Raw genomic sequence first — 27,839 nt, forward strand, 5'->3', positions numbered from 1 at the left:
CAAAAATATTAAATTTTATTCAAATTTAATGATAATTATATATGCCGGGTGTCTGAGCTGACCACCCGCCCACCCCTTTTCTTTCAAAAACTAAGCATTTTAGAGAAAAACGTTCCAGACAAAAATTGTACGGTTTTGAGGGGAGCGATCATATGGCAACGTGTTGGAAAAAAATCCGTGAACGAGTAAATGCGTAAAAAAGTAGCTTTTTCACTTGAAAAAAAATAGTCCTCTGTATAGTGCGCTTTTCAAAAAATAAGATATTTATTCCGGCATGTAAAGAGGCCCGATTTCGGAGCGAAAAAAAATGTGGATTTATCAGAAAATAATGTTGGTTTATATTATTATTATAGGTATCCTGAAAACGACAAAAAAGTCATTTAGTCAGTGCAACCATTTTAACAGTTTAAAACCGTTTCAAGCGTCGATCGGTATATTCGTATACGACAGCGGTTGCGAAAACATATCGCGCACGAATGCGGGTCCGATTGACCCGTAGTGCGACTAGCGCGTAATTTTAGTGAAAAAAAATCAGATTTGTTTTATATTAAAACAATTATCTGAACCGCGTAAGTGTGCGACTGTGCGGCACCTGCGATATATTTTCTTTTGTTTTTTTATAATAATAACGGTGTTATTATTATCGCTCCGCGTGTACTTGGCGCGAGACACTACCGTGTCTCTTGATATATAAAAACAAAAGAAATATACGAAGGGTTAAGCGGGCGATCGAGCTAATTTGGAATTTGATCGAAGTTGTCCCTCGATCCGGTCACGTTCTCCGCGGCTCATCAGGGGTAGGGGGTGGCCGGGGGTGACTCGCGCCTCGCGCCCTCGCGTCCCTCGGGCAGCCTAGCGTCACGCAGGCGCGCACGACGGGTCTCGGTGCGGCAGGCGCACGGCGAACGACGCGTCGTCGTTCCGAGCAACAGAGTGCCGTGTGTATGTACACCCCCGCCCACGTATTTATTGTCAGCGGCTAGCGCCCGAGTAGCTAGCTGGGCCCCACGCTTTTACCTCCCCCGCGCGCGCGATTTCCACCGGAAAATTATCCGCCTGGCGACCTTGTCGAGGGCGGATGCGGATAATGCATTCGCTATTCCGCGAGAGGCAACCCCGGCCGCGCCACCGAGCCACGTAAGGAAGCTCTTTAACGCGACACCGTGGACGAGCATGATTCTGGCTGGATCAGACCACTTCTTAGCGGGTAAGTCCACTATCCATCGCCGCCGCGGCCGCGGAGTCACCCTGACCCCGCGACGATGCCCCCCCCCCCCCGACTCTCCGCGTATATCGCCGCGCCCCGAGGCCGTTATATATTTCTCGCGATTTATATATCATCGCTGCGTTCGTTCGCCAACGACGAATATCCAAATCGTCTAATCCAGGATGTTGGAAGAACCCCTCCACCCTCCACGGCGCGCGGTCATCCCTCCCCCCTCTCTCTCTCTCTCTCTCTCTCTCTTTCTCTTTGTCTCTGTTTTCCTTTTAAGACGGTACGCGTTGGAAATCAGGCCTCAAATCGATATTTTGTTAACTTCCACCTGAATTATCCTTCTATCCACGTCCTATCCGCTTTTACGATTATAGAAGATTTAAGGGGATAGGATCGGCTTCGAACGACTGAAACGCGATCCTCGCGATCGCCGCATTGCGCAAGCAGAATTTCCCGAAGAGTATATACGAGCAATATGACTGGTGTAGCGTATAGTAGGGGACGCGGGTTCCGGAGGGGCGCGATTACGCGTTAAAACAAAGAAATTTAATCGCTGTTGAAAAATTAAATAGATATAAGCCGCGTGATCTCTCGGGCGATGGATACGAGTTTTTCCTCTTTCTCTTCGATCGCGCCGCGCCGCACCTGAGCATAACGCGTGTGCAACGCTGCGCAATTCCGTGTCGCAGGTATAGTCTGTCACAACTGGAGCGATAATCAATTTATTCCAGGTCATTATACGGCGCGTAATATGTCGCCGCCGCGTTAACGCGGCGCTCGATATGACGGAGCGCGACACAACCCGGTGTATATCTATAGCGGCGAAAAATCTCTCAAGTTCAAGAGGGCGAATATATTGATTTTCTTCGATTTTTATAATTAATCTTCTGGGAAACGGAGACCTTCGTGGAAAACAATTTTCAGTTCACCTTCTCGCGTCTGCTTTATTTAAACTTTACTTGTCCAGTTTGTTCTATTTAAATTTCTCATGCCCATTTTTCCGCATTCTTCTCTCGGTTTGCTTCTCGTTGCTTTATAGAAACTGTATTGGAAGGTTCTTCAATTGAAATAATAAATGTAACAATTAAGTAAAATCCCAAGTTCGAGAGGGCGAAAATATATTCTTCGATTTTTACAATTGATCTTCTGAGAAACGAAGACCTCCGGTGAAAAAGATGTAGTGTACTTTTTGGTGTGTCTGTTTTCTATTATTTAGTTTATTTAATTACTCTTATCAGTTGATTTTTTACTTAGTTAAATTTCTCACGTGCGTTTTTCTCGTCTCTGTTTAAAATATTTATTTTTACTGTACAGAACATTGTTTAATCGAAATAACAAATGTAATAATATAATAATTAAAAGTTTTATATGCTGCTTGTATGGCCGAACAAAAGTTTATTTTTTTTGGTACTAATTATATTTTTGATATGTTACTCTGATCTCGTTCATGATATAATAATGAATAAAAGCATTCTGCGTATATATCCCGCAGTACGTATCTACAGACCAAATTCCTATTCTCGATGTTACACATTAGTTAATTAATTGCGTGGGGTAAAGCGATAATATTCTACGTTCAAAAGAAGTACCGTCATTTTAATGTATGTACATATATGCTGATAACGCTTTACGTTAAGCAAGTATGATGTATATTGTTTTATAATAAAAGGAATATATATAATTATTTTTGATTAGTTTTTATATAGTTTTGGAAAAGAAATTAAACGGTCGTTATGCAGTCATATAGTTTTTTCGACTTGAACGAAAGAAAAAATCGATGGCGCTGGAAGAACAGAGAACGAGCAAACTTATCGCATTAATGGGATAGCAGAAGTTTTCATCTCATTAGCACGTAACGATCATTAACTGACACTAAACTTTCACCAAGTACTTTTACCATTTAGCGTTAATAAAATTTGTTTCAAATTTGTAGAAAACTTCGTGAAAAGATGTCGAGAAAAGTAGATAGTATATAAGGACAATAAGAAACGCGAAGTGAGAGCTAAAAGAAGAAAGAAATTTTACTACGTATTCTTTAAAAAAATGTTATAATAAGGTTTTTTTTTTAGAGAAATACATATTTTTTGAAGAAATTTTACAAAAATTATATCTCTTAAAATTTCATATCACGTTAATCCGATTTTTCGGGCTGTTCCAGTACCTGTGGAAGCGACTGCAGTTTTGGGTGCCGTTGCCGGTTTCGTAGTACTCCTGCTAGCTCTCTTCCTTTATCTGTCCCGGAAGTGGTGCTTCACGCCGCCTTCGTCTACCGCGCTCTTCGGCGGAGTCTGTGTGCCACTCTGTGAGTCCACCAACAGCTCCACATCTCAAATATCGAAAAACATAGGTATATGATTTTAGTTTATATCCCGACTTCCATACTCCTATCCTCCTTGCAAATTTTCTATTTTATTCCGAATTCTCAAGTTTCCTTAAATTTCATCCCCCTCGATCTGCGATAACAATTTCATAATTTTTCTGTCTATACCAGTGAGTCTATATCAGATAAATCAAAGTCGATTGGCCTATAATTCATTACGCGAGATTTCTGATTGGCAATTTTTTGCAATTTAAATATATATTCGCGGTTTCCTTCGCGGTACGAATCATTCATATAATAATCGATATAATGATTTTGCTCTATAGGGACAGCATTCTCCTATTCGGATCCGGAAACAAACTCCGATTCAGAGGAAGACGCTCTCCGACGATTAAACGCGTCGCGTTCGCATCCTCCACCGGATACGTTGACTATCCAAGCGGAGGACGGACCAACGACTATCGTAGGTAAGTATAACGGCAACAGAATAGAATTAAAATTCAACTGGAATTTTAAAGGTGATTAATATACATCTATATGTCTAATATGTAGGTATCACATCTATATATATCTATATACGCACATGTAGAGGTATTTTATTTTTATCGCATTAGTAATAATATATATTATTATATCGATCTTCCTCATACTAGTGTAATAATCATGCAGAAAAGTATTATTTGTACTCTACAGTATTTTTATACTTCGTAACTTTCACAAAATTCCATTTAACGTCGGTACATGCACATCTTCCTCGCATTGTTATACATTAACATAGAAAAAAATGAGAATACTCCGTGAATAATTATTAAGTACAGTTGGATTTGTTGATCGTTATTTATAGATGCTGGAACCACCTCCAGTAGCTGCACCGAAGAACCCTCTCCAGCAGATCAACAACAGGTGATTTATTCTTAATTATTTCTTAATTTGAGAAAAATTTTCAAGGTATTCGAGAAAGAATCGTATTCTGTTTCGTTTGTTTTAGTGCGTGGTGGAAGTTGGGGCTTCTAGCGTTATACTTGACAGTAGAGAGGACGGTAGACAGGAAATACAAGTTGAGCAAAATGACTCGACGGCCAATGACGTCATTACAACGATGGGTACAGTGGCTGCCGAGGAAATCGGTAGCTTGGAAGTCGCTTTTCTGTATGATGCCCCGATGCGTGAGATGACAGTACGTATAATTATTATTTAATCATTACTTTCAATTTTTATAATTATCTCTTTTATTACTTTTGGATATTTATTTCGGTAAAATGCTTTCAAGAATATTTTGTAATTAATATGTACAATATATATATAATATAATGTATTACGTAAAATTATTATTTAATTAAATGACTTAGATAATGAATACAAAATTATATAAATTATTCTATCTTATTTTGTATTATAAGAGCGATAAATTCCTATATTCGCTTTAAATTAATTATACGGCTATTTTGATAAACGGGATATTTCCTTATTACAGGTTCACGTGTTACAAGGGCGAAATTATCCCGCTGGTATTGGCGGCAGCCAGGTACGGTTAGTCTTGCTGCCGTCGAAAAAGCAAAGACGCAAAACCCGTGTCCGGCAAGGAACATCTCCGCAATACATAGAGAGCTTCTTGCTTCCTCGTGTAAATCCGGAGGATGTAAACGCAATGGGTGTACGACTCAGAGTGTATCTGTGGGGTGGCCGAATGATGCGTCGGGAAAGATTGTTGGGTGAAGCCAGAGTGTCCTTCGATCACATTAATCTCCAGTTAGAAACTACCCTCTGGTTAACTCTTCAACCACCGCTTTCTTCCTCGGTAAAGTATTTGAAAAGTCTATATTTAATCATCGCTGATCAAAGCTGTTATCTTTTAGTAGCCAATGACGCGTGACGTATCTAGATGTAATGTAATCTATACACGAGAATGTTGCCAGTAGAATGGAAATTGTGTTACACTTTCTAGGCACAGGACTGGGGAACCACCAGCAGTTTAACTCGCAGCGATTCCACGGGATCCCAACGATCGGTCCAGTCGTATGCTTCTCCAGCTGTACCACCTTACGGCAGCAGCATGAAGGGAGGCAGTGTCGCCGAGATCCTAATCGGTTTGGCGTACAACGGCACGACGGGTCGCTTATCGGTTGAAATAATCAAGGGTTCCCATTTCCGCGGTGGAGGCGGAAACGATACAAAACCTCCCGACACTTACGTCAAGTTGGCTCTTATCGATAGCAACAATCACGAAATGGGCCGGTCTAAGACCGGCTTAAAACGCGCCCAACCGAATCCTCTCTATAAAGAGACTTTTATATTCCAGGTAACTTTTGTAGAATCTCTGATTTTCTTTATTTCTTAATCCTTTAGCTGCGGCGCGCTTCAGATAAAAATCGAATAATTTTGCAACCGACAGTTAATTCTCGTATATATGTATAAACGTCTTTTGCAAGTGAGACTACCTTCGTAGGATGTATATACACTTTTCGCAGTTAAAGGGTTAACGAAACGTTGGGTGTATTTAAAATATGATGTGAAATATGATATATGTGGCATTTTTCGTTTCTGAATATAGATCGCGTTGTTCCAATTGGGAGACGTGACGCTCTTTCTGTCTGTGTACAACCGTCGGCGAGGCGGAATGGGCAGGAAGGGACGGGAGATGATCGGTTGGCTCTCTTTGGGTCTGAACAGCTCCGGATCTGAGGAACTGCAGCATTGGAACGAGATGCGAACGGCGAGGCAACCGATGCAAGTGCAACGTTGGCACTCGCTACTGCGTCCTTGAGGTGTCTTCGTGTGAGTGCCTCTCATATGGATTCATTCTTGATGCGACTATACGAGCGCGAAACGATTTAACTCGGTACTCGCCGAAGAGTACGCGCGGGAAACAGATGCGAACAGGGCGTTTCTAGGGAAGAACAATTGCTCGCGGCAGGCTTATCTCGAGAGAGAGATTTCAATTCTTTCTCCTTATCTCACGGAGACACACTGTGTACTGTGTACTGCCTGGTTGAAGAACGGAAGTCAATATTCCAATCGGTCTGTCAATCCCAAGTCAGAGCCCGAACAATACGAGTGTCCAAATAACATCGTAAAGACTTTCTAACTTCTATATCTGTTAAACAAAACGAATTACAAATTTTACACAACAACATAAAGTTCAAAAGATATCTTAATGTTTCAGATCTCTGTTAAACAAGTAAACCAATATGTCTAAATGGCGTTCTAAAAGTGTATCGAAAGATGCGCCCCGACTTTCAATCGAATTTTAAATTAAGTCTTTTAGAAACTTTCAGGGCTTTTGGTTTTGTTCGGGATGCTCTGTTTGGAATACTGTAAACTCTGAGTTACAAACTCTCTTGTCTAAATGTACCAAGTACATTTCCTTTTTGATACGCTGATGGGAGCACAGTGCGCGATCGTTGTTCCGGCGTTTATATCGACGTTCCGGCCCAATCGTCGTACTTGTCCTGTCGCATGGTACGATGCTCTCCGACTCGACATGTGCCTGAGCCAATCTGAATCATTTATTTTTTACTTTGTGCCTTTCACCCTTTTTATGCCGTGCGCCACGCTAAATGGAGGATTGTCGCGAAATGTAAGCGGAATGTTCAAATGTCCGAACGACGTCATCTCGAAAACAGATGTGGTTACATCTCTTGACTTTATAAATATTTTAAGATGCAGGGTGGTTACGCGAGATATAGAAAGTCTGGGATTTCTTAATCGTTTTCAAAGGACTCTAAAAATCCGGAAGATAGTTCTCGCGTCGATCGGGAAATGTGCTCTAGAAAAATTAGTTTTTCCATAATTGTTAAAATATTCCAGGAAGAGCCAAAAGTTCCTGTGATTTAGTGCGAAAATGTTCTGAAAAGATCGAGCTGTCACTCGATTTTATTTGTATCGAAGCCTAAAAAAGTTACTTAAATTTTCAGAAATTTAATAGAAAATTTCTGAGAAGTTAGTATTATACTTTAATGTAGGAAACACCATATTGTTTCCTTGGAAAGCAAAAGTTTCTGGTTTGGAAGATTTGAGAATTTGCAAAAATGATTCGTGTGTCCACCCTGAGATGGGATAACATCGACACAATGAGTTATTATTATACGGTCATGTCTGTCGTTTGCATGGATGGAGCTACAACGGAATTGTTGAGACACGTCTTGATTTTTGCTCCTCCAATTGTAATAGCTATAGTATAGCTAATAAATATGTTAATACAATATCAAGATAGCAAGCGCCTTTGATGGATCGTATTTTTAAGAACTTCTTATTTATTTGTAAATTTTTTCAATTTTCGAGATTAAAGTATTTCAGTTTTTTTCTCTCTCTCTCTTTTATTACACTTCAGATAAAATATTCCTAAAATAAACTTACACTTGTATTTAATTGACTAAAAGTTGATAATGTCACTATGTAAATTTACAGTTGAAATTCGAAACTGAGATTGTCGAAAATAATTTTTTCTTTATCAAAGAATTTAATGTTCTAATTGGTATTTTCTGTAATATTAAATGTGAAAGTATTGCTCATTATAGCCACATTGTACGTGTCGCAATATCGTTGTTCTTCATTACATGCTATTCCATCGTTGTGTCGATATTAATCCATCTTATTATATATTTGTATATTCGATCTCGATATCCGATCTGCTTGTGTTTGTTCATATGAATCAATGTGGCGAATATCGGGCCCGTGTTCTCGCATGCATTTAACACTGAACATAGCCATCCAATTTCTCCTTGTCGATCCTTATAATTAGCCTTATTACACAGTTCAACAAGAAAGGATAAAAAATGAGAAGAAAATTCAGAGAAGAAAATTATGGGAATGATTAAGTATTTCTGGATTTGACAAAGTTAATTTTTCTCGAACTGTGTTATTGTGCAACTTGGGCATGCGTGAATGAAACGTAGATGCCAAGATAACAATCGATTCCAAAACGAACGAAAAATATCAATGATGAGCTCAGGCCAATATTAGTTAATAACTTTAAGCTTATGATTAGGATTATGTATGTTATCTATACACCAAGATTGGCCACCAATGATTTCATGCATTCTTTAAAGAAATAATTTATTACTACTAAATTATTCTTAATAAATTAACGTTGTTAACAATAATATTAAGCTAAACGGCCTGGCGGCCATTGAGACGTTTAATACTAACTTATATCTATTACTTAGCAAAATTTATACTCGTCAAGACGCTTATAAATTATGTGTATATCTACGCACTTATTTATATGCAATGGTTTTTTTTTTACTGATGACTCGTTCAGTTCTTTAACTTTTAACTTTAAACTCTTTACAACTGATATCTAACGTTCCCTTCAGGTATGCCTGGGAAAAGAGAATTTGGATGGATGAGCAGCAAATCGTAATAGCGTAAGATAAGATTAGGACACGGGCGTTGGTGTCTTGAGATATGGTTCGAGAATGGATTGATAACATGCGTGGGGCGCCGGCCAATTGTCACCGCGACGTGACGGCGGTGACGGTTCAGCGAGACCTCTCGGAACGAGATATGGAACACGAGACCAACAGTTTGACAATTCAATGACGCACAATGACTCGCAAAACGCACTTCGTAAACACAAATGTGAGTGTAGAGTCGATATATTATAATTGAAATAGAAACATACACGATATCACGAGTATGCTAGGGATGTGGCATAATTTATGCATTAATTATTAGAATTATTGAGCAAGGGGTTCCACCGTCAATAGCTGTATTAGGGAACACGCAGAAGTAGAGGATAAAGATTTAAAGATGTACGCCCAAGTTAGATTACGAGAGAGAAATTGATTTAACATGAAGATGTACAAAATATTTAAAAAAAACTATGCGTACAAATTTTATTCTTCTTTTTTTTTTACAGGATTTTCCGACTAAAACACGCACTTCTTTCAGCAAACGATATTGAAAAAACTTTGTCCTTTTCATATCTTTAATAATTATCTTACAATTAGATATTACATTGAAGATATATTTGAGCACCATCTACTTGAATAAAACGAAAAACAAGTTGCTTCATTCACGAAAAAACATTCATTTCCAATCGTTTATAAGCTAAATATAATTTTTCGAGCACCTTACATTCATAATTGTTCAAATGACGTAATTAATGCGCGAATATAGAATTTGGTTTATTAAAACACATTAACTTCGTAAGTACTCAAATCTTGTTTCGATTAGCTCTTTACGTCTTATGTCTTGGAAACTGTACAAGCGTGTCTCCGATTAAAAGATTATCTGACAAGCGTGAGTAGCGTTTTATGCGGTTTGATACTGTCATTAAAATATAGAAGTGCATATAGTGCAACGTGGAAAATAACCTTAGACCAAAGGATCGTTAGGGGACCCCTAGATCAGCGGACAAAGCCAGCGCGACTGATTAATGGACAAACAGATGCTGTGAATCATTTAACGCTTGACTTTTTCAAGCCTCTAGTAGTAAACTTTCATCATGATTATATATTTATTGATCCATGCTCGAACTATTTTGTCATTTAGGAGAATAAAATATAATTGCGGGGACTCAGAAATCTCCTTTAGGACACGAAGAATTGTTTTTATCGTATAACGCGTACTCTCTTTTTACCTACAACATATGCGCTAGATGTGCGTTGAATTTAACCGAGAATTTAAAGCATCCTAAACGTAGCAGTGGTTTAGACTCTAATGTGTTACCTTTTATTTGTATAATAGATTTTTTTCTTATATGAGAAAACGTGCAAAACATGTCTCCGCCTTCGATTTCGCGATATGGCTATCGGATATGTTATGGAGCAATTCAAAATAAGAGACACGTATATTGTTATTAAAGTTCAATTGCCTGTTTGCAAATAACGTTAATTTTAAACACACAAAACTGTAAGGTATTATGTAAAGAAAATATCGAGATGGTACTGACATCTCGTTATATGATCATAAACAATTTATACGGGGTATTAAAAACAGAATCCTAAACTTGTGTGGAAAGATATGATACTCATTAAGGAAAATTTAAAGAATGATTATAGCTCGAAAAATTAATTAACAGATAGAACCGATTTCTTTTTTTGGTAGTACAGACGACTCGCTCGAACTACATGTCTTTTTTTACATAAATCGTGTGTGTGATTCTACTTTCTATTCATTTTGTATAAAAATATTAAAATAATTCACACAAAATTTGTTATTAATTCGGAAAGCAATTTGCCAGGCAGAATATTGACGTTATTGTGTCACATTAAGCTTAATTGTGTTTTGTTAGCAGAGCGGAACCCACATGGACATGTATTCCCATGTCCATGGATTGCCAGCAGAAATCGAGCAGATTGTCATTTCGTAACCATTTAAGTTAATTTTTCGATCTATATACCGGTTGAGCATTTTTGACTCCTTTACGAGTACTATACCCCCAAAGTTTTGGACCCTCTTTCAACCTGTATAAATGGACGTTAATATTTTTAGCATGCAGTATCATTATTTTTCTTGAAAAAATTTTCCATATATTTTCTATAGCATAAAGAAAACGGGCTAAATGGGAAAATTTCCTCAACCAGATGTTTAAAGTATACTGCAGCTATATGAGTGTAGAATGAGTTAAAGTTAAAACAGCCCCATACTTAGCGTTAAATGTATGTATGCGTGTGTGTGTGAACGACATGTGAATATCATATATGAATATGTATGAGTACACATAACACGATTTGTCTCGTGCATCATTAGCTGATACTGTTAGAGCGAGTACTTCTGAGTCCTAGCGATATTATCGTATAATGTACAGTCTGTTTATAAACGGCACGATGCTAAAAAGAGGAGAGAAGTGATTTAAATATTTAAATCGATTAACGCCAAGTAGCGATATATTGATCTCTCAATTTGAAGATTATATCATTCGTTTTCTATAATACGAACTGGAATTAGGGAATTCCAAGAATTCGAGTCAGCACCCGAGTGACATATACGTTTAAATTAGCGAGTAGTTTTTTAACTTTTAGGTCTTTTACTCTTTCAAGTGTAACGTAATTAATGATAACGTTAATCTTACCACACGTTTTTCACTTTGCGTGATAAGCCGCTGGATATGTAGGAAGTGTCCAGACGTGTGTTTTACATTTTCACCACACTGAAATCATATTAATCTTCGATCTTCCTGAAAGGATAAATTTTCGCGAAAAGTAGGTTTTTGTTTAAAGAAAAGCTATTTTGCGTTTTTTTGTATTTAACATTCGGATTACGGGACGGGAGTTACGATTCGGACAAAAATGGGCTGTAACGAATCTATTGGATATCTGTTAGTCGTTGTATTTGATGTTTTCGAGACTAAAGCGAAATTGTTCTGAAAACGAGATTAACGGCAACTTTCATAAACTCACGTGTGATATTGAGAAGTAAACTATTTTTCTTGTTTCTTTAATCTACTTTAGAGTTTTATGACCATGTTGCGGGATTAGATAGGAATTATTCGTTAATAGATGCTTGCCGTATCGAGAGAATAAGAGAGCCAAGGTCAAATTGAAGAATACGACGCACTTAGCAAATATTCCAGCGACGCATTTGCAAAAACGAGAGAGAGCATGCGATATTTAGATTTTCTTACAGAATAACGATTATTCTATTTCATTACGGAACAAGCACTTTGCCTATTCTCTGCTGCAGAAGATGACAAAACGATGAGGAAAGCTATTGGATATCGCGAAGATTATAAACAGACTATTCTTGGATTTTTATCGATATTTTCATCTACGGCACCCGTTTCTCTTGACAAGCATTCAACTTTGAATGTCTACTGCACAAACTAATTATCTTAATCAATGTTATTACGTGCTTATAAAGTAATAATAATTATTATATTCATCGCGTTTTATAAAAATGTATTCTAATATATAATTGAACTAACAATAAATTTATCAATAGTTAATATCGCAATATCGACATTTCAGTCTACATTTCAAGTGCAACGCCAATCTTCTAGCGACTTCAGTCTAGCCCGTACTTTTCCAGCAGCTCTTTCTTCTTTCTAACGAGTAAGGCCTCTTGAATGTCTTGTTGCGAAGGAATCAATTTTTGTGACGTTGTTTCAACTTCGACCTCTGGCCCTTCCTTCTCCCGAGATATCCACTCCTTAATGCACTTTTCTCTCGCTTCCTGCTCAGCTTTCTGTTCCAGTGGTATCAAAATACCGTCGTCGTCGTCCATGTAACCGTAATAGTCCGCGTCAATGTCCTTCATCAATTCCGCGCGAGTTTTTCGAGGAGGCGGTGGTGGTTCTTGCTCGAATAATTCTCTAACGCCTGGTAGTTCCTTAGCCGCGCCGAAATATTTGTAACCTCGATTACCAGGGACCTGTAATTTAATTGAACACTCGGTAAATCTCTTCGAGACCTACGCTCTGTAGAGATTACAAAAAAATATTATTATTTACAACTTTACCTCACGTCCTTCGTGATCTAACATGCGAGGCCCGACTCTGGAATAATCAGGTCCACCAAGCTCCTTTATTTGCGCCTCCCAATGTCGCTTCTCCCTAAGTAGCTTATTAATCTCGTCATTTAGATCGCGAATGCGGAACTCTCCAAGCCCGGCATTTTGAATTTGGGCAACCTTCTTCGCAATTTCCCTAATTATTTGCATTCGCCACTTCTCTGCCTTACGTAAGTCTCTGCACTCTGAAGCTAAGTACGGCCTTCGCTCTTGCTCTTTCCTTGTCCCCTCGTTATTTTGCGCCGCTCTCCAGCGAGCAAGCGTTGTCCTAAGAATATTATTAATATCATGTGTATTAATTACTAACATCAACAATAGCGAGATTAGAATTTCTCACAGCAAATATGTAATAAGTTTATGAAACAGATGTTAAAAATCACACTTACATAGCCTTTTCTGCATTTCGTGCCTAAGAGAGAAAACAAAATATATTTATTATAACAAAGTAAAAGATCTAGTAAAATACGTAATAAAATTGTAATACATATCATAGGTACTTACCATTTTTTACTTATGCTTTTACGTACAACTGTCCCGTATTAATTATCCATCAATATCATTATTAACAAGATTGATCGTTCCCAGAGCGATCAATTTACAGTGGTACTGCAAGTAAAAACAAAATTATAATAATTAACTAATTATCTTAATATCAAACATGATACAAATTATTCAAAGCAGAATAAACAAGTTAGGCTTTTTAAATCAGACATTTTTGAAACCGTACGGTATTTTATGGTGTTTTGGTGACACAAATAAGACCATTGCATAGAAAAATGTTTTCACACAATATATATGTATGTTTGTGTGTATGATGTATGTATATGCATCGCGATAATATTAATTATTAAAACCACAATCGTACTTTTGCTAATTTCAGGTAATAAGTTGTACTGTTATTTACAGATATACTTTGAGGTTATATTGCATTATTACGCACACGATAGCGAATTCTGTCGTTTACAGTATTCTAAACTGTTGCACAATTAAGTTACCTCTTCTTTTTCTTCTTTTTGTCGTTTTCCAACCCTCAAGATCACAATCCCACGAGGAATATTATTTTTTATTTGAAAACCGGCAAGAGCTACAGGTTAACCAAGGTTAACTCCGCAAAGCAAATTGATCTTGATGACCTCACGTGGTGGAAGCATGAAGCTCCAGATACAGGACTGTCAATAGTGTCAATTGTTGAAAACAATGGCCGCGTTCAGCAGACACACAACTGTTGAGTTCGTCTCATCAACACTCTGCGTTGATTGGTTGGTTCTAAAAGTAAGAGCCACGCACGTTCGAATGCTACTCAGCGGCTTGGTCTGCTGAACGCGCTCAATAGCAACAGCCGAAAAATGCGTTGGACAAGGACAATCACGTTGTTTCTCTCCTTCAATCTTGTTTACATATCCACATTGTTCTCTCTTTCTCTCAATTTATTTTTACTGACTTTTCTTTTTCCTCGATACCTAATTTTTACAATAAAAAATGGAGTAACTATATAGCTATATGGGTATATATGCAAGAAACTATTCCTATAAATTAGAAACAAATAAAAAAGGGAATTAACAAATTCCAATTTAGTAACTTGTGATTTTTATCTTATATTTATACTTGCGCGTATACTCTCTTTCCAATTTTTAATGTTTATAAAACGAAAACGAGATAAAAAAAGAAAATTAAAGAGGATTATTCCAATTTATATATAATCTCTTTCATATTGCTCTCTCAAAATTGCTTTTGAAACGAGATTCATAATTCATGTACAATCTGAAAAGTCGAAAGAGATGACACAAATTTAAAATAAAAGACAGAAAAAGATTGGATGGTTAAAAGAGAATTTAATCAACTTAGAGAGTAAATTTAGATCTCTTTATATCGAGAGTGAGATAACAGAATAACAGCCAATAAAATAATCCTGTTATGTGAAAATATATGTAAAGATGCAAGCAATGTTGCGGCTTTCTGTTTTCTGTTAAAAGTCCTTCATATTTCTTAGATATGGAGACAATCTAATGTTAAAAAAAAATGGAAATAACACAATTCACGACGAATTAATATAACAAATTTTCTGGGTAAAAATTTAATTTGTCATAAAATACTTTCCAAACAACAACAGCATGTAACAACAGTGTCATAATAACAAACATTAATCGTTAAAAAACTAAACGATCATATTTAATTAAAAATAACTCCAGATCAATCTTCGTCCGAACGAAATTCCAATTGCACGCGTATGGAATTTAATCTCTTTCGAGTAACTTTAATTAATACAACTAATAATGCGATTGTACACAATGATAATTTTATCATTGTATACGTAATGAATTAAATAACCATGAAATTGAAACTAGAACAAATTTGTCCGCGCTGTGATGTGTATACGTCACGTACGACAGCCCATTTCTCGTTACCAAGAAATTTCAAATAAATTAAAAGCGCGTACTTATATAAAAACTTAGCTATATTCAAATTCAACTAATCGCAACGACTTCCATCAATGAGCGATTCGTGAGCTTCGTTTGCCTCGTGAATTTCGACAACTCTGGTCGGACATAAGTACGCAATGCGTAATATGCTAATTTTTATACAATTATAATGCCCTAATTTTTATTTACATAATTATTATTATTATAAATATTACAAAATATATTATATTTGTATTACTTGAAAACTTGTGTGTAATTCAATAATAATTGGTCAATACATTTACAATTTCTATAATATACGCTGTCTATTAGCCTGTCAAAAAAATTCATCACGATATATTAAAATTGTGTTTCTTTTTTTTCTTAAAGAAGACCAATTAAGCACCCGGCCAATTCTTCGTTGCGTAATTATGTCCAGTTCGAATCTATCGAGGTAATGCAACGCTTGTATTCGCGGATTAGTTGCTCCCGGCAGTGAATCTTTCGATCAGGCTCACAAATTCATGATGGAAAAACGGCGAACACAGTACGGGAAATACGAACAGACAATAAACTTTGTTAACGAGTCAACAACGCTTACATACAACTAGGTATGTCCCAATCGATGGCGATTGGGTTTGGTAAAAAAATCCGCTCTATTCGATTCACGCAACAACTCGCGGAACTTGTAACAATACTCCAGTCTTCACGAACGCTCCGTAGGCTTACGACAAACTTACGGCAAGCTTGCGAGACGCGCCACGATTCTATGACTAGAATCGAATTGCAACAATTGACCTCAGTTGGTGTCGTCCACGCCGGAGGAGCGCGGTGGTGGAGACGGCGGCGGCGGCGGCGGTGGTGGAGGTAGCGGGGCCACGAACTCGTCTTCCTCAGCTTCCTCCTCGCCGAGGAGAAAGTTTTCGTGTACCTCTTCCTCCCGCGCTGGCTCCGGTAGCGCCAGCACGTCCTGACCGTGCTGCTTCAGGTGGTCCTTGAGGGCGAACGCCCGGCCATACGACGCGCCGCACACGTAGCAGCTGAACTTGAGATTATTGTCCTTCTTGTGGGTCTGGATGTGCGCGCGAACAGCGTAGAGCGACGCGAACGGCCGTGAGCACTCGGTGCAACGGAACGGCTTCGTGTGGCTATTCTTGTGACCAGCCAGCTGCACCCGTGTCTTGAACGTCTTCGGGCAGTACGGACACGTGTAGGCGCGCTCATCGCCGTGCGTCAGCAAGTGATGATTGTAGACGGAGGACGCCTTGAAGCGTTTGCCACAATGCTGACAGCCGTAGGGCCGTACGCCCGTGTGCGTACGCATGTGAAGGGTCAGGCAGTAGGACACGCGAAAGGTCTTGCCGCAAACCTGATAAACATAGATAAAAATATTAATGGAGCAAATGAGAAAGTCAGAATCCACATAAGACCGCAGCACTTTGACGAAGCGAAGCTTTAGCCAAGAGCTGCGACGCAACGAAAGAAGATACAACGTATTAGCACTAGAACTACCAAAGCAATCAAACAACTGATTTATAATTTCTTTTTTAATTACTCAAGTTTATAACGGTGCATCTTCTGAGATTTCCCGTGACTCTTGTCGCAATATATAAACAATTAAACTGATTTACTTTTTCCTTTATCTCTTTTGTCAAAGATATATATATATATATATATATATATATATATATATATAACACTGTGATAGAAGTTAATCGTTAATAGTCCGAATGTTAAAAAAACTTTCAGCCACGTGTCTACGTGATCACTTAACAAAACCTGACTATACAATTGTCCGCCTACCTCACAGGCATGCGGCTTCTCCCCGGTGTGAATTCGTTCATGCTTGACTTTCTCGTGCGGTCTGGTAAACCTGCGTCCACAATGCTGGCACTGATAGGGTTTCTGGCTGTCCCCTGGATCCATCGTTGTCACTGTCGTTGTCGCCGTCGTCACCGTCGTTGTTGACGTTACCGTCGATGCCGGCGTTATCGTTGCTGGTGTCGTCGCTGATGTCGTCGTTGCCTCGGAAGACGTCGAAATCAAAGTCTGCATAATAGGCGACTGCGGAGGTGCCAGTTCGACGTGCACCGCCGCGTGCATCGTCAGGCTGTCCGCGGAATCGAACTTTCGGTTGCACACGGTGCACGTCACTGAGTCGCCCGTGTGAAGCGTCATGTGCGCGTCTTTGTACGATTCGGATAGCGTTTTACCTGCACAACATTAATCGACATGTTAAGAAAACAAGAAATAAAATTATTTAGCTTAATACGTAGTTTATAACATCAAAAGCGCGTTATCAATTATTCTCATATCGTTGCTTGAAAATAAAATTTTGTGTGCGATTTAAAAGATCATTAAAAATACATTCTCATGCTTTCCCACATATCTACCTAAAAAATTACCATCATATATTAAAATAATAGTAATAGTAATTAGCGTATTATCGTAGCCTTGTAGAGCCTTATAGTTTCAATTTTTCCTACTGTTTAAAATAGCAGGGACACACAAGTGTTCGGGTTTCTCATGACTCCTCCATATTTTGTCATACATTCGATTATCGGCTCAGTGATAAAATTTAACGATATACGTCGTCATTCTTAAGTTAATATCTAATTCAAAGGGTAAAATAAAAAAATAGATTTATTACCGCATTCGGGGCACGTGAAAGTCGCGTTAGGGGTGCCCTCGGGTGCATCGACATGTCTGGCTCTCACTGGCGCGTGCATTCTCGAATGCAGTCGTAAGCTTTTGTGGGAGCAGAATTCGGTACCGCACGTAGTACAGAGGAACGTCTTCCGGTTGGGATCGGCTTCGCCGTCGTGCACCTTCGCGTGAAGTTGCAGGGCTCTAGGGGTCGCGAAGCTCTGATCGCATTGCTCGCAACGATTATTGCCACGGAGACAAGCGTGCACGCGAAAATTTCCCAACTTGGAGAACTGCTGCAGGCACTGATTGCATTTGTACATTCGCATCGACGCGGTCGCCAGGCGTTTCTCTCGTACCTGCGATGTTATATATATGCGTTAGAGAGAACATATGAACTCTTACGTAACGAAATGCGTATCGCGCGAGATTTTTTCTTCCGTTGAGAAGCGCGCCTTTAAATCACACCTTAACACCTTCCACATTCGAAAAGAACTTCTCGATCATCGGAGCCTTCGCTGATTGTGACGTTGTCACCTGAATCGGAGTACGGTCCCAGAATTTCTCAATTTGCACGACTTTTCTGGTGTAAAGCCTACCCTCGCTATCCACACATTCCTCCGTGCGCAACGTGTTCATCGTCTGCCGCTGCCGTGCGTTCGCCACATTTTCCGTGCCTTCGGACAACACGGATACCGGACTCGTCGTCGCCAGATCATTCAACTGCTCCGCCATCTCTAGCAAAACCTCCTGGCCATCGTGGAACTGCTTGATATGCTCCAGGACGGAGTTGAAGCTCATTTCGCAACTGGTGCAACTATATACAGCGTCAGACTCGAGCTGTAGCAACAGAAGCAAGAAACAAAGTTGTAATCGTTGTAAAAAAAAAAATCAAATTACCATCAATTTAAAGAAATGATTTCGCGATAATATTCGCCAAATATACGTAAGATACAAATATAATCCGGTTTTCGATATACCTCGCACAGCTCTCGCTTGACGCGCAAAAAACCAGCCTCGTCGATCTCCCCTGCCTCGTTTAAACGATCCACATCGATCAGGGCAGCGGCCTCGCCATCCAGGAGCTCGGAACTGTCCGGTAACACGGCGATCACATTCTTCTCCATTGATGCCGCCTTGCGGTCTGCATTCGACATGGGGATAGCCATCAATCCTTGCGACGACTGCATTCTTCTCTGCGCTCCGCCACCGTCGCCGGCGAGTCCGTCGGACATCTTGAAATCCAGAGAATTTTCATCTGGTTGCGTTCCTTCCGTGTCCATCTTTTCTACGACTTTAATCTCTCCTGATATTTTTCGTTAGAAACGACAGTCAAACCCACAGAAATCCTACGTATAAGAAAAACAGCAATTCTACAAACCATTCTCATCCAATTGTATCGTCTGCGGATCGCCCATTATGATAACTCCGTTGCTGCTCATCGTCGCGAGGAAGCCCCGATTAATCTGCTGCGCCTTGACATCCTAAAATCAACAGTTAAAATTGTATCTTTGATGGGAATACCAAACAGTTTGAAACTCTTTTTATATACATGGAGCTTTGAATCATGAAACATTTAAAAGTAATGAATTAATCCACGTGCACATATTAATGTACAATATTATCTAGCGATACAAGTTAGCACGTAGACAAAACCATTTGCTCCAGCCACAAAATATGCTTTTGCTCCTTTTGTGAAACTGTATCGCGCATTAAACTGAAATCGAAATTTTCTGTGCGATTCAATTGAAACTCATATATTTGCAGGTTTTGTTACTTCAAGATTTCCGAGAAGTTCGTTTAAATATTCGCGTGACAATTACATCTTTGAAAGTTATCACGAATATGTTCTATCCCAATCAATGTTAATAACAACAAATGTTCGAGAAGCTTGTGATAATAAGCCCTATGTAAATCGCCCGAACAAAGCTATTCACCATCAGCAAATCCATTTTGATCTCGGGCTCCTTTCCGCCCTTCCTGAGCTTGTCCGCCAGAATCTCAGGCTTCGTCTTGTACCTGAGATCGTGCTCGCACATGTCCAGGTGCTGAATGAGCGCTGTCACGGAGTCGGAACGCTGGGAACAGCCGGGGCAATAGAGATTGTCCGTCAGGCTTAACAAGTGGTACTTGAGGGACTGAGGATTGTTGAAGGTCTCGCCGCAGCACATAGGGCAGATGAGGTTGATCGAGCCCATAATTCAACCGTCGGACTCTCCCCGGGATCGGACGATCGGCACCGCGCTGCGCGCGCCCGCGGTCTGCGATCTGCGCTCTCCGGTACGGTCAGGTGCGGTTTAACCTAGCGCGGAAGCGTTTGCGGGAACGTATCTGCGGAAATCTCTCATCTCGCCTGTCGAATATCCGGCAAAATTCCGTACGTGCCGAATCGAGCCGTCCTGTCCTCCTCCCCGCGCAGCGGTCCACAGCACTGGCGGCGGCCTGGTCACCGCGACAACAAATCCATTGGAGACGAACTTCAGCGCAAACAAATGCCGCACACAACAATCGTGAAGTTGGGAATTTAATAAGTGAATCTCGAAGTCGGCCATTACAACGTCGGACCCGCCCCGCACGTCACTGCCCCCGGCCCCGTAAGAGCGCGTTCATCGCGCCCTCTTCGTAGCTGCACCTGCGACCTTCTGCACTTGAAACGAAGTGGATATATGTAATTAGACGTGTGACGTGTTGGAGAGAAAAGGAAGGAAAGAAAAAAACAAAGTGCATAAAGTACAATAAATATCATAGCGCCAGACGACGCTCATTTTAAATGGTCGTCATTCTGTCAATTTTCTTCAATGAAATGAAGAGATTATATACTTAATCGCAAACTATAAAATTAAAAACTAAGTTGTATATAAGATATATATAATTTAAATAAGGCAAATTAGGCAATGAAAGTCGAGCACGGTTTATATTTATGGAAACAATCAATTAATAAATTTTTTAATATAAACTGATCCGTATGTAGAATGACCAAACAATTTTATTAACATTAAACTTACACTTTAGCTTAAACGTGTATAAAAATAAAGGAAGAAAATTAGAATATACGAAACTCATCAGTGTCGGTCAATCGGGTCAACGTTGATATTTTTCACTCATGAGCATTGAGCATTAATTCCGATTTCGAGTAGGTAAAATCATTTAAACTTGCGGTTAGTCTTTTAGTAATAAATAAAGCAAGCGGTAAATTTGGCGGTAATCAAAGTAACTTAAATTTAAACGAATTCTTGGAATTTCCCTTATCCTTATTCATATATGTATATATTTATTTTCCTTCGTCCTATTTACAAGTTTACAAAATGAATAAATAATTCAGCAATTAGTCTGCCTTTCTCAATCAGCATGCTCGTGCTCTTCGTTACTCTCGAGCCAGGTATTCTGAATAAGCTCAACGAACTGTTGCCACCATCTGCTACGCGATGTGAAGTACAGCGCGCAGGCAACTATGAAGACCCACGACAGCACCAGACAATAGTCCGTCTCGTTGGAGGGCGTGCTCGAAACCGGCCCCGTAAAGTCCGCCGACGTAACGTACAGCGAGCCGTTCGGCTGCAGGTTCGTCAGATGAGACACGAACTTGGCGAACGACTCCAGGGTATAGGTCGTGTCGTTGAATTTGGCGACAGGCTTGCCGTTGTGAACCAGCATCAGCGTCGGCACCCCAACTATTCCGTATTGAGCATTGAAGCTGAAAGCGATGTATTTTCTTACACTGAGAAAAAATCCCAAAAAAATATTTATTAGGTGGCTCCTAATAGCGTTATTTACTTATTTTTTTACACATATTTATTTAGAATTAAATATTTTTATTTAATTGAAATAAAAATATCTAATTCTCTAAATAAACATGTGTAAAAAGTAAGTAACGAATGCTATTAGGAGATGCCTAATAAATATTTTTTGGGATTAAAATATTTTTTTTCTCAGTGTAGAATCAATTTCGAATACCAGAGGTCAAGAAAAAAAGAAAAGTGACAAATTTTCTTTCCATACCTCCGAATTTTGTAACACTTACCTTTGGTGTTTTATAGCATCGATGGCTACGGCTTTGACATGGGGAAACGAGCGAGGTACAGCGTTAAAATGCGGCGCAGCTTGGCTGCTGAATACGCACCATCGGGCATAGAATAACACTAGAACGCACGTTCCTGGTAACTGTTTACCGTCTTTGTCGTTTCTGGAACGATTCGAGGGGCCAGGCTCCAAGATCAATAGCTCCATGAGTCTAGTCGCATTGACAATCTATAACAATGACAGCGTTATAAGAAAGCTATATTATCTTGTTCAATGTCGTGTACTATTTTATAAATTTGTAAGACCTCGACAGGACCGTAGATCTTCTCCGACGAGCAATTAACTTTAGTAGTATTGGTTGAGACTGTGACATTTACTGGAACATCGGCATTTACGTTCGCAGACTCATTCGTTTCATCCGTATGAACCCGCTTACTTCCTTCTTCATCGATAGCATCCTCAGATAATGTTTGTATTGTAAATACCTCCGCAACTTCTTCGCTGTTTGCAATACTAACTAAAAATTACAGACAATACACTTTGCGCTAATCCTAAAAGCAGTTTGAAGTTGAGAACGTTTGTGCAAACTTTACAGTTTATCTTTATCGGAGATCAATATATTCAGATATCTATAGCAACTGCTAATATCTGTGTTATATTTAATAATTATTAGATTTCCTTTACGCAAAGAATGCATGATTATATATATATATAAAAGATAAAAACTAATAAATAATTAAATTAATTATTTCTTACCTAAGATTAGAGGCACAACGAAGCCTATGAAGCTTATTCTCAATAAGTTCATCTTTGGTGTACGGCATTAAACTACTCGTGTTACGATCAACGTGATAAATCGCGTCTGTGGTTTCCACCGATGCGACGGAACGTACAATCCGTTTGACTTTGTGGATTCCTCAGATATCTTGGTATGTCAAAATGCATTAATTTCACCTTGAAACAAGTTAAGAAGATTTAGGTCTCTCTTTTTCAGCAGTCCTATCAAGTAACTGTCTTAAAACACTCAGTTTTCCAACAACCTTCGAAGAGTTCAAAGTCCATCTTAAGTGACTTCGTCGTTGTTCTTAATTCTCTTTAAATAACTATAAAAACTGGAATAACTCTCTATATAACTGGAATCTTTAAAAATAATTAGAATAGAATATATATATATATATATATATATATATATACATATATATATATATATGAACAATCTGCATAAAATAATGTTTTTCAGATAAAAATTAAATTGCACTTTGCAGTTATTAACCGGTGGCCAGTCAATTATATGTTAATGAGTTAAATAAAAAAATTTGTTCAATCATATTAATTGCACGTTTCTTCTTACCTAATAAGTAGATTCAAGTCTACACTCAAAATATAACCTACAAGTCTCTATACCTATAATTTTAAGGTTAAGAGCTTAAAATTGATTTTAATCCTATTGTCTGTCTGATTTATCGAAGTACAGTTATTTATCACTTCTATTCAGTCTTTGAGAGTCTCGCGTTTCGAACATAAATGTCGGGGAAGCGATAAACAGGTTGTTTTTCTTTCTTTTACAGTAAGTTCGGTTAGTTACGCACCGCTCGACTGTCACAGACACAAATCGCTCAGTAGCAATCGAACGTGATTGGCTCTTACTTTTAGACCCAACAAATCAACGTAACGCATGCGCGGGAAAAAAAAAATCTGTCCCAAGTGACGGACGATAGGTTATCGACGGAATATCGGTGAGTGTCGCGAATTTTTACAATAATTAATTCATACAGATCTGGGATCTGGCAATAAAAGGGAAAAGTTACGAAAGACGCGGACGGCATATCTGCAAATTAACGTATCGATGTGAGAATATATATTGGCGCACGAGTACGTGAAAAAACCAAGTTCAACGACGCAATTACGCGCACCGTCTTTCATTGACGAGTTACACGGGGTGGCGAACAAAAAAGAACCGCCGGTCAATATCGGAAAAATTTTCTTTACATAAATAAAGAATAACGAACGACACTTTTAATGACGAGCACTAATTTCAGCACAAACTTCTTAATGACTCCTTTTAAATAAATTTAATAAAAAATTGCTATTTTTATTATCAAACTAATAACTGTATTGACGTGTGATGCGACGCGATGTCGGAATGTCAAACTGTACACGTTCACGCGTCGCGTTCGGAATTCGTTAAACATTTTGGCCTGCTAAACTAAGCCTTGAAATTCGTCAAAAGATGAAATCTGTAAATGTAAATGTAATTTGTAAAATACCGGGAGAACGAAAAAAGACGGGGGGGGGGGGAGAAAGGCGAGATTCTGTTTTAATGTATAACTTAGTTTTGGTTATTTTATATTTCAGCAGACTGCCAAGAAGCTAAAAGATGCAGCGCCTAGGAGTTCAGACTATTCGCACCAGCAGAACCCTCTTGGGCAGTAGGTTGTATACCACTGCGCCTGCACAGGAGCAAGTGGTGTCCGCCACCTTCAAGGTTCAGGATCACAAGGATTTCCACGAACGTGTGATGAACTCCAAAGTGCCCGTTATCGTCGACTTCTTTGCCACGTAAGCGTCGCGTAGAACGTTGCATAGACAATTGGATTCGATCGCAGTCTTCAGGCTGATTTTCGTATTATCTTACCGTCTACCTTCTTCTCAATTGTTATCGTCACAAATGTTCCTTTTTCATACAATATTTCATACAAATATTTGAATATAATAGTTACGAAATATTTCAAGTTTTACCATGTGCGTTAAGTCATAAAGGAGACTAAATGAAGCAAAGGAAATACAGTAAACATCGTGGAAGATTGCTTCTTCCATAGTTTATTTAGATAACGGTAGGATTTGAAAATCAAATCGGCATTTTTTTTTTAATTTAGAATTTGCGCGATTGTTCCAGATGGTGTAACCCATGTCGCATGCTGACTCCGAGAATAGAAACGGTCGTTGCCGAAAAACAAGGGAAAGTACTGTTGGCTAAAGTCGACATCGACGAGAACACAGACCTCGCCCTTGACTATCAGGCAAGTATTTTTTTAACAATTTTAGTACACGTAAATAGTGATTCCAAGTCATCGGTTGACGATGCACCTAATTTTATAACAAATTTAATGTTGATTTTTTCTAAGTTTCGAAATTCAGGATTATAATTGAATGATCGTGCGTCCTTTATTTTACGATTAACTTCGAACTGCGTATTTTATCACGTATTAATTTTCATGCAGGTTGGATCCGTGCCCGTACTCATCGCTATGAAGGACGGAAAGGTTCTAGAGAGAATAGTCGGTCTTCAAGATACCGACAAGCTCAGACAATTTGTCAACAAGTATGCGGAGTAGCGCGTAGCCAAAAATTATTATGTAAATTACCTCTGATGGTCGCAGTTTTTGTCAATCCTTGTACAGAGAATGTTTACATTACGCTTCAAAATCCGCACGACTCTATGTTTATAGTAAATTTTTCTTAGCTACTAAGTAAATGTATCCCGATATAAATATATACATATATATAGATGATATTGCGCAAAACAGGTTTAGATTTATCTCGCCTTGCAGATTTAATAAAAGGTTTTTTTACTAATAAAATACCATAGATAGCTTAAAAATATCAACATTTTTATTTATGAATTGAAATTATGAGATAAAATGACTAATGTCACGCACAATGTCGTATGTGAAGAGCGTCGAATCAATCGATTGCCGCAGTCATCGTGATACAATTGAACTACAATGTCGGTTCGACGAGAAATGTGTGAAACTTCCTCGCGCAAGCCGCCGAAAATTTTCGTACGTCATCTCTCGGATCCAACATATTGATGCTGCTCTTTTGGCGATTATTTCTCATGAAATTTTTCGAGGTTCAAATTTCCTTGCTAGGTGATAAAGTCTGTAAAACTTGTCGCGCTCTTTTATAAGGAGTTGTATTCGTAAGCTCTCTCTTGTCTTTCTCGTCCTCCTCCGTCTCAGCTTTTTTCACAAGTCCCATTGCCTTTTCTATCAACGTTTCGCGCGCCGAGCCTCTGCACTTTTCAAAGTATTCCAGAACGATAGGGAAAATTTCGTCACTAATGCTACAGCTGCTCAGTAAATTGTCTATCAACCAGATCTGCCTGAGCTTCTCGAATTTCCATTCGTTTTTACAATGTTTCCACTGTAACGACAATTGCATTCAAAATTTGAGAAGATCGCCAAAATATTTACGTGTTTACGCAAACGGGAGAAAAAACGCGCACTTGTATTACATTTTCACAAGGTCGTCCAGAATTGACTCTTTAAATAAAGGATATTAATGAACAATTCTAACAATTCACAACCTACCTTCTTTAGATAGATGTATGCCATATTTATGGCACGAATTTCTTTGTTCTTCTTCTTTTCGAGTTTTGCCAGGGTAGCTTTCTTCTTTTTCAACTCCCTTTTCGATAGAGGCTTCTCATTTAAATCTTTCTTTGAAATATCCTTACCGGTAGAAGCGTCGTCGCTACAAAAGTTGTTTAATTAAATCCCTACTTCAACCGTATCTTTAAACGTGACTATTCATATCGATTGATTAACGATCTAATATATTTCATTAATAAGTCTTTTAATATATTATAAAAAAATGTCTTAAATATCTTTATGAATAATACAGTTGCTATTAAAGTTTCCTGTGTCGAAATTTAATTTAAGATACAATTGTATTTATATGGTAGGGTAAAATTTTTTAAATCTCTTACGCGGTATCGTTCAGTCTTTTTCTTTTTTTCTTTGGTTCGTCTTGCGCGACCGTTTCCTCCTGCGACTGTTTCTTCGTTTTATCAGTTTGCTCATCATTGTGGCGAGCTATGAAAACATTCATCACATAATATTGTTTAATAGGATTTATACATATATACGGACAATATGCACGACAGTGTTCTATTCATTTCCGTTTATTTCTATGCTAGAATTTGCTATATATATATATATATATATATATATATATATATAACATTCTTCTCTGTGTTCCACTAATAAGGCGAAAGGCGTTTTGACTAAACGATGAAATCTTTGGTTTATTTTCAGGAGAGAACACTTATTGAAATTTGTTATATACAACGGCCTGTGTGCGTTAGGAATAACAAAATATTTCGACAAAATCAACCACGTGGCATTTGGCAATAACGAATATATATTTTAACTCCTACCTAAACGACAAGGGCGACGGCCGACGATAAGATAAAGAGCGCGTTATCGTCGCTATTGTGCGCCATTCTGTCTTTGTCATTTGTTAGACGCAAAACAAGGATGAAACGACAATAGCGGTGATAACACGCGCCCTTTCTCTTATCGTCTCTCTCGCCGTTTGCGTAGGGATTAAAGGTATACTCCGTTACTGCCACGTGCCACGTGGTTGATTTGATTTTGTTGAAATATTCCATTATTCTTAACACACACACACACACACACACACACACAGGTTGTATATAACAAATCGAGATGAAGTGTTCCCTTCTGAAAGTAAACAAAAGATGTCATCGTTGTTTATTAAAAATCGTCTTATAGGAAGCCCCCCCCCCCCGAATGCACCCAAAGAAATTAATCTTGGAATCGCTTTTAGAAGCTTACCGAGTTCTTTGGCGATTCGCTCCACCGGTTTCTGTCTCCTTATTCTACGCTCAAACATCTCCTTCATTTATGTTAAAATAGAAATTAAAGTGTTGATTGTGTGCGTGTATTCCTCGTATTCAGCCCTATCCTTAAAATATTTTTCCACTCAAACTTCCTTGTAACGATCAGCTGTGATGACACGCGGCAGAAGACGAATCGAC

At 38.7% G+C, this 27,839-nt stretch overlaps 6 protein-coding genes across 17 annotated transcripts; 2 read left to right on the forward strand and 4 right to left on the reverse strand.

The window, feature by feature from the left end:
- Positions 1–29: 29 nt before the first annotated feature.
- On the forward strand, positions 30–11,756 carry Syt14 (Synaptotagmin 14). 3 transcript variants are annotated; one of them, XM_077406512.1, is made up of 8 exons: positions 30–1,207; positions 3,375–3,563; positions 3,863–4,003; positions 4,381–4,439; positions 4,525–4,713; positions 5,011–5,334; positions 5,488–5,835; positions 6,088–11,756. In XM_077406512.1, the coding sequence occupies exons 1-8, from the start codon at positions 1,174–1,176 to the stop codon at positions 6,298–6,300; spliced, it is 1,497 nt and encodes a 498-aa protein (XP_077262638.1). In that variant the 5' UTR covers positions 30–1,173; the 3' UTR covers positions 6,301–11,756. The 3 variants fall into 3 exon arrangements, with proteins under 3 accessions (XP_077262638.1, XP_077262639.1, XP_077262637.1); XM_077406513.1 differs by having other exon boundaries at positions 615–1,207; positions 3,375–3,518; positions 5,482–5,835; XM_077406511.1 differs by having other exon boundaries at positions 630–1,207; positions 5,482–5,835.
- LOC143897702 (pre-mRNA-splicing factor ISY1 homolog) lies at positions 10,239–14,144 on the reverse strand. Of its 2 annotated transcripts, none has more exons than XM_077406536.1 (5): positions 13,985–14,144; positions 13,491–13,595; positions 13,376–13,398; positions 12,939–13,257; positions 10,239–12,851 (listed from the first exon to the last, which is right to left on the reverse strand). In XM_077406536.1, exons 2-5 carry the CDS (start codon positions 13,491–13,493, stop codon positions 12,486–12,488), a joined length of 711 nt encoding a protein of 236 aa, XP_077262662.1. In that variant the 5' UTR covers positions 13,494–13,595; positions 13,985–14,144; the 3' UTR covers positions 10,239–12,485. The 2 variants fall into 2 exon arrangements, with proteins under 2 accessions (XP_077262662.1, XP_077262663.1); XM_077406537.1 differs by lacking the exon at positions 13,985–14,144 and adding an exon at positions 13,717–13,735.
- A 903-nt stretch (positions 14,145–15,047) lies between these two features.
- On the reverse strand, positions 15,048–20,626 carry LOC143897689 (uncharacterized). 2 transcript variants are annotated; one of them, XM_077406507.1, is made up of 7 exons: positions 19,972–20,626; positions 19,416–19,518; positions 19,015–19,340; positions 18,503–18,874; positions 18,039–18,393; positions 17,192–17,601; positions 15,048–16,757 (listed from the first exon to the last, which is right to left on the reverse strand). In XM_077406507.1, exons 1-7 carry the CDS (start codon positions 20,230–20,232, stop codon positions 16,188–16,190), a joined length of 2,397 nt encoding a protein of 798 aa, XP_077262633.1. In that variant the 5' UTR covers positions 20,233–20,626; the 3' UTR covers positions 15,048–16,187. The 2 variants fall into 2 exon arrangements, with proteins under 2 accessions (XP_077262633.1, XP_077262635.1); XM_077406509.1 differs by having other exon boundaries at positions 19,015–19,269; positions 19,972–19,993.
- A 376-nt stretch (positions 20,627–21,002) lies between these two features.
- On the reverse strand, positions 21,003–23,704 carry Bug (thioredoxin domain-containing protein bug). 5 transcript variants are annotated; one of them, XM_077406531.1, is made up of 6 exons: positions 23,406–23,690; positions 23,095–23,194; positions 22,811–23,008; positions 22,360–22,571; positions 22,056–22,282; positions 21,003–21,752 (listed from the first exon to the last, which is right to left on the reverse strand). In XM_077406531.1, exons 3-6 carry the CDS (start codon positions 22,860–22,862, stop codon positions 21,374–21,376), a joined length of 870 nt encoding a protein of 289 aa, XP_077262657.1. In that variant the 5' UTR covers positions 22,863–23,008; positions 23,095–23,194; positions 23,406–23,690; the 3' UTR covers positions 21,003–21,373. The 5 variants fall into 5 exon arrangements, with proteins under 5 accessions (XP_077262657.1, XP_077262659.1, XP_077262655.1 ...); XM_077406533.1 differs by lacking the exon at positions 23,095–23,194 and having other exon boundaries at positions 23,644–23,704; XM_077406529.1 differs by lacking the exon at positions 23,095–23,194.
- Positions 23,653–25,566, forward strand: LOC143897704 (thioredoxin, mitochondrial). 4 transcript variants are annotated; one of them, XM_077406540.1, is made up of 4 exons: positions 23,653–23,790; positions 24,410–24,613; positions 24,951–25,074; positions 25,276–25,566. In XM_077406540.1, the coding sequence occupies exons 2-4, from the start codon at positions 24,432–24,434 to the stop codon at positions 25,387–25,389; spliced, it is 420 nt and encodes a 139-aa protein (XP_077262666.1). In that variant the 5' UTR covers positions 23,653–23,790; positions 24,410–24,431; the 3' UTR covers positions 25,390–25,566. The 4 variants fall into 4 exon arrangements, with proteins under 4 accessions (XP_077262666.1, XP_077262667.1, XP_077262668.1 ...); XM_077406541.1 differs by having other exon boundaries at positions 23,654–23,790; positions 24,413–24,613; XM_077406542.1 differs by having other exon boundaries at positions 23,789–23,926.
- A 78-nt stretch (positions 25,567–25,644) lies between these two features.
- On the reverse strand, positions 25,645–27,835 carry LOC143897703 (uncharacterized). Its single transcript, XM_077406538.1, has 4 exons — positions 27,637–27,835; positions 26,766–26,871; positions 26,368–26,530; positions 25,645–26,200 (listed from the first exon to the last, which is right to left on the reverse strand). The coding sequence occupies exons 1-4, from the start codon at positions 27,701–27,703 to the stop codon at positions 25,910–25,912; spliced, it is 627 nt and encodes a 208-aa protein (XP_077262664.1). The 5' UTR covers positions 27,704–27,835; the 3' UTR covers positions 25,645–25,909.
- Between the last annotated feature and the right edge of the window lie 4 nt (positions 27,836–27,839).

This window comes from Temnothorax americanus, unplaced genomic scaffold, assembly GCF_048541705.1.
Source record: "Temnothorax americanus isolate GAGA-0224 unplaced genomic scaffold, ASM4854170v1 Scaffold21, whole genome shotgun sequence".
Lineage (NCBI taxonomy): Eukaryota > Metazoa > Arthropoda > Insecta > Hymenoptera > Formicidae > Temnothorax > Temnothorax americanus.

Excerpts from the sequence above, each read along its gene's own strand:
- LOC143897704 (XM_077406540.1), top strand. The coding sequence starts at position 24,432 with ATGCAGCGCCTAGGAGTTCAGACTATTCGCACCAGCAGAACCCTCTTG. Across the intron at positions 24,614-24,950 it reads ATCGTCGACTTCTTTGCCAC|ATGGTGTAACCCATGTCGCA; the intron begins GTAAGCGTCGCG and ends CGATTGTTCCAG. Across the intron at positions 25,075-25,275 it reads ACCTCGCCCTTGACTATCAG|GTTGGATCCGTGCCCGTACT; the intron begins GCAAGTATTTTT and ends ATTTTCATGCAG.
- LOC143897703 (XM_077406538.1), bottom strand. The coding sequence starts at position 27,703 with ATGAAGGAGATGTTTGAGCGTAGAATAAGGAGACAGAAACCGGTGGAG. Across the intron at positions 26,872-27,636 it reads GCGAATCGCCAAAGAACTCG|CTCGCCACAATGATGAGCAA; the intron begins GTAAGCTTCTAA and ends ATGTTTTCATAG. Across the intron at positions 26,531-26,765 it reads AAAAGACTGAACGATACCGC|CGACGACGCTTCTACCGGTA; the intron begins GTAAGAGATTTA and ends CAACTTTTGTAG.
- LOC143897702 (XM_077406536.1), bottom strand. Across the intron at positions 13,258-13,375 it reads CGAAATGCAGAAAAGGCTAT|GACAACGCTTGCTCGCTGGA; the intron begins GTAAGTGTGATT and ends TAATATTCTTAG. Across the intron at positions 12,852-12,938 it reads TAGATCACGAAGGACGTGAG|GTCCCTGGTAATCGAGGTTA; the intron begins GTAAAGTTGTAA and ends ATTAAATTACAG.
- LOC143897689 (XM_077406507.1), bottom strand. The coding sequence starts at position 20,232 with ATGGGCTCGATCAACCTCATCTGCCCTATGTGCTGCGGCGAGACCTTC. Across the intron at positions 19,341-19,415 it reads GATACAATTGGATGAGAATG|GAGAGATTAAAGTCGTAGAA; the intron begins GTTTGTAGAATT and ends GAAAAATATCAG. Across the intron at positions 18,394-18,502 it reads CGAATGTGGAAGGTGTTAAG|GTACGAGAGAAACGCCTGGC; the intron begins GTGTGATTTAAA and ends ATAACATCGCAG.
- Bug (XM_077406533.1), bottom strand. The coding sequence starts at position 22,862 with ATGAACTTATTGAGAATAAGCTTCATAGGCTTCGTTGTGCCTCTAATC. Across the intron at positions 22,572-22,810 it reads CGTTGTGCCTCTAATCTTAG|TTAGTATTGCAAACAGCGAA; the intron begins GTAAGAAATAAT and ends TGTAATTTTTAG. Across the intron at positions 21,753-22,055 it reads GATGCTATAAAACACCAAAG|TGTAAGAAAATACATCGCTT; the intron begins GTAAGTGTTACA and ends ATTTTTTCTCAG.
- Syt14 (XM_077406511.1), top strand. The coding sequence starts at position 1,174 with ATGATTCTGGCTGGATCAGACCACTTCTTAGCGG. Across the intron at positions 4,004-4,380 it reads CGGACCAACGACTATCGTAG|ATGCTGGAACCACCTCCAGT; the intron begins GTAAGTATAACG and ends CGTTATTTATAG. Across the intron at positions 4,714-5,010 it reads CCCCGATGCGTGAGATGACA|GTTCACGTGTTACAAGGGCG; the intron begins GTACGTATAATT and ends TCCTTATTACAG.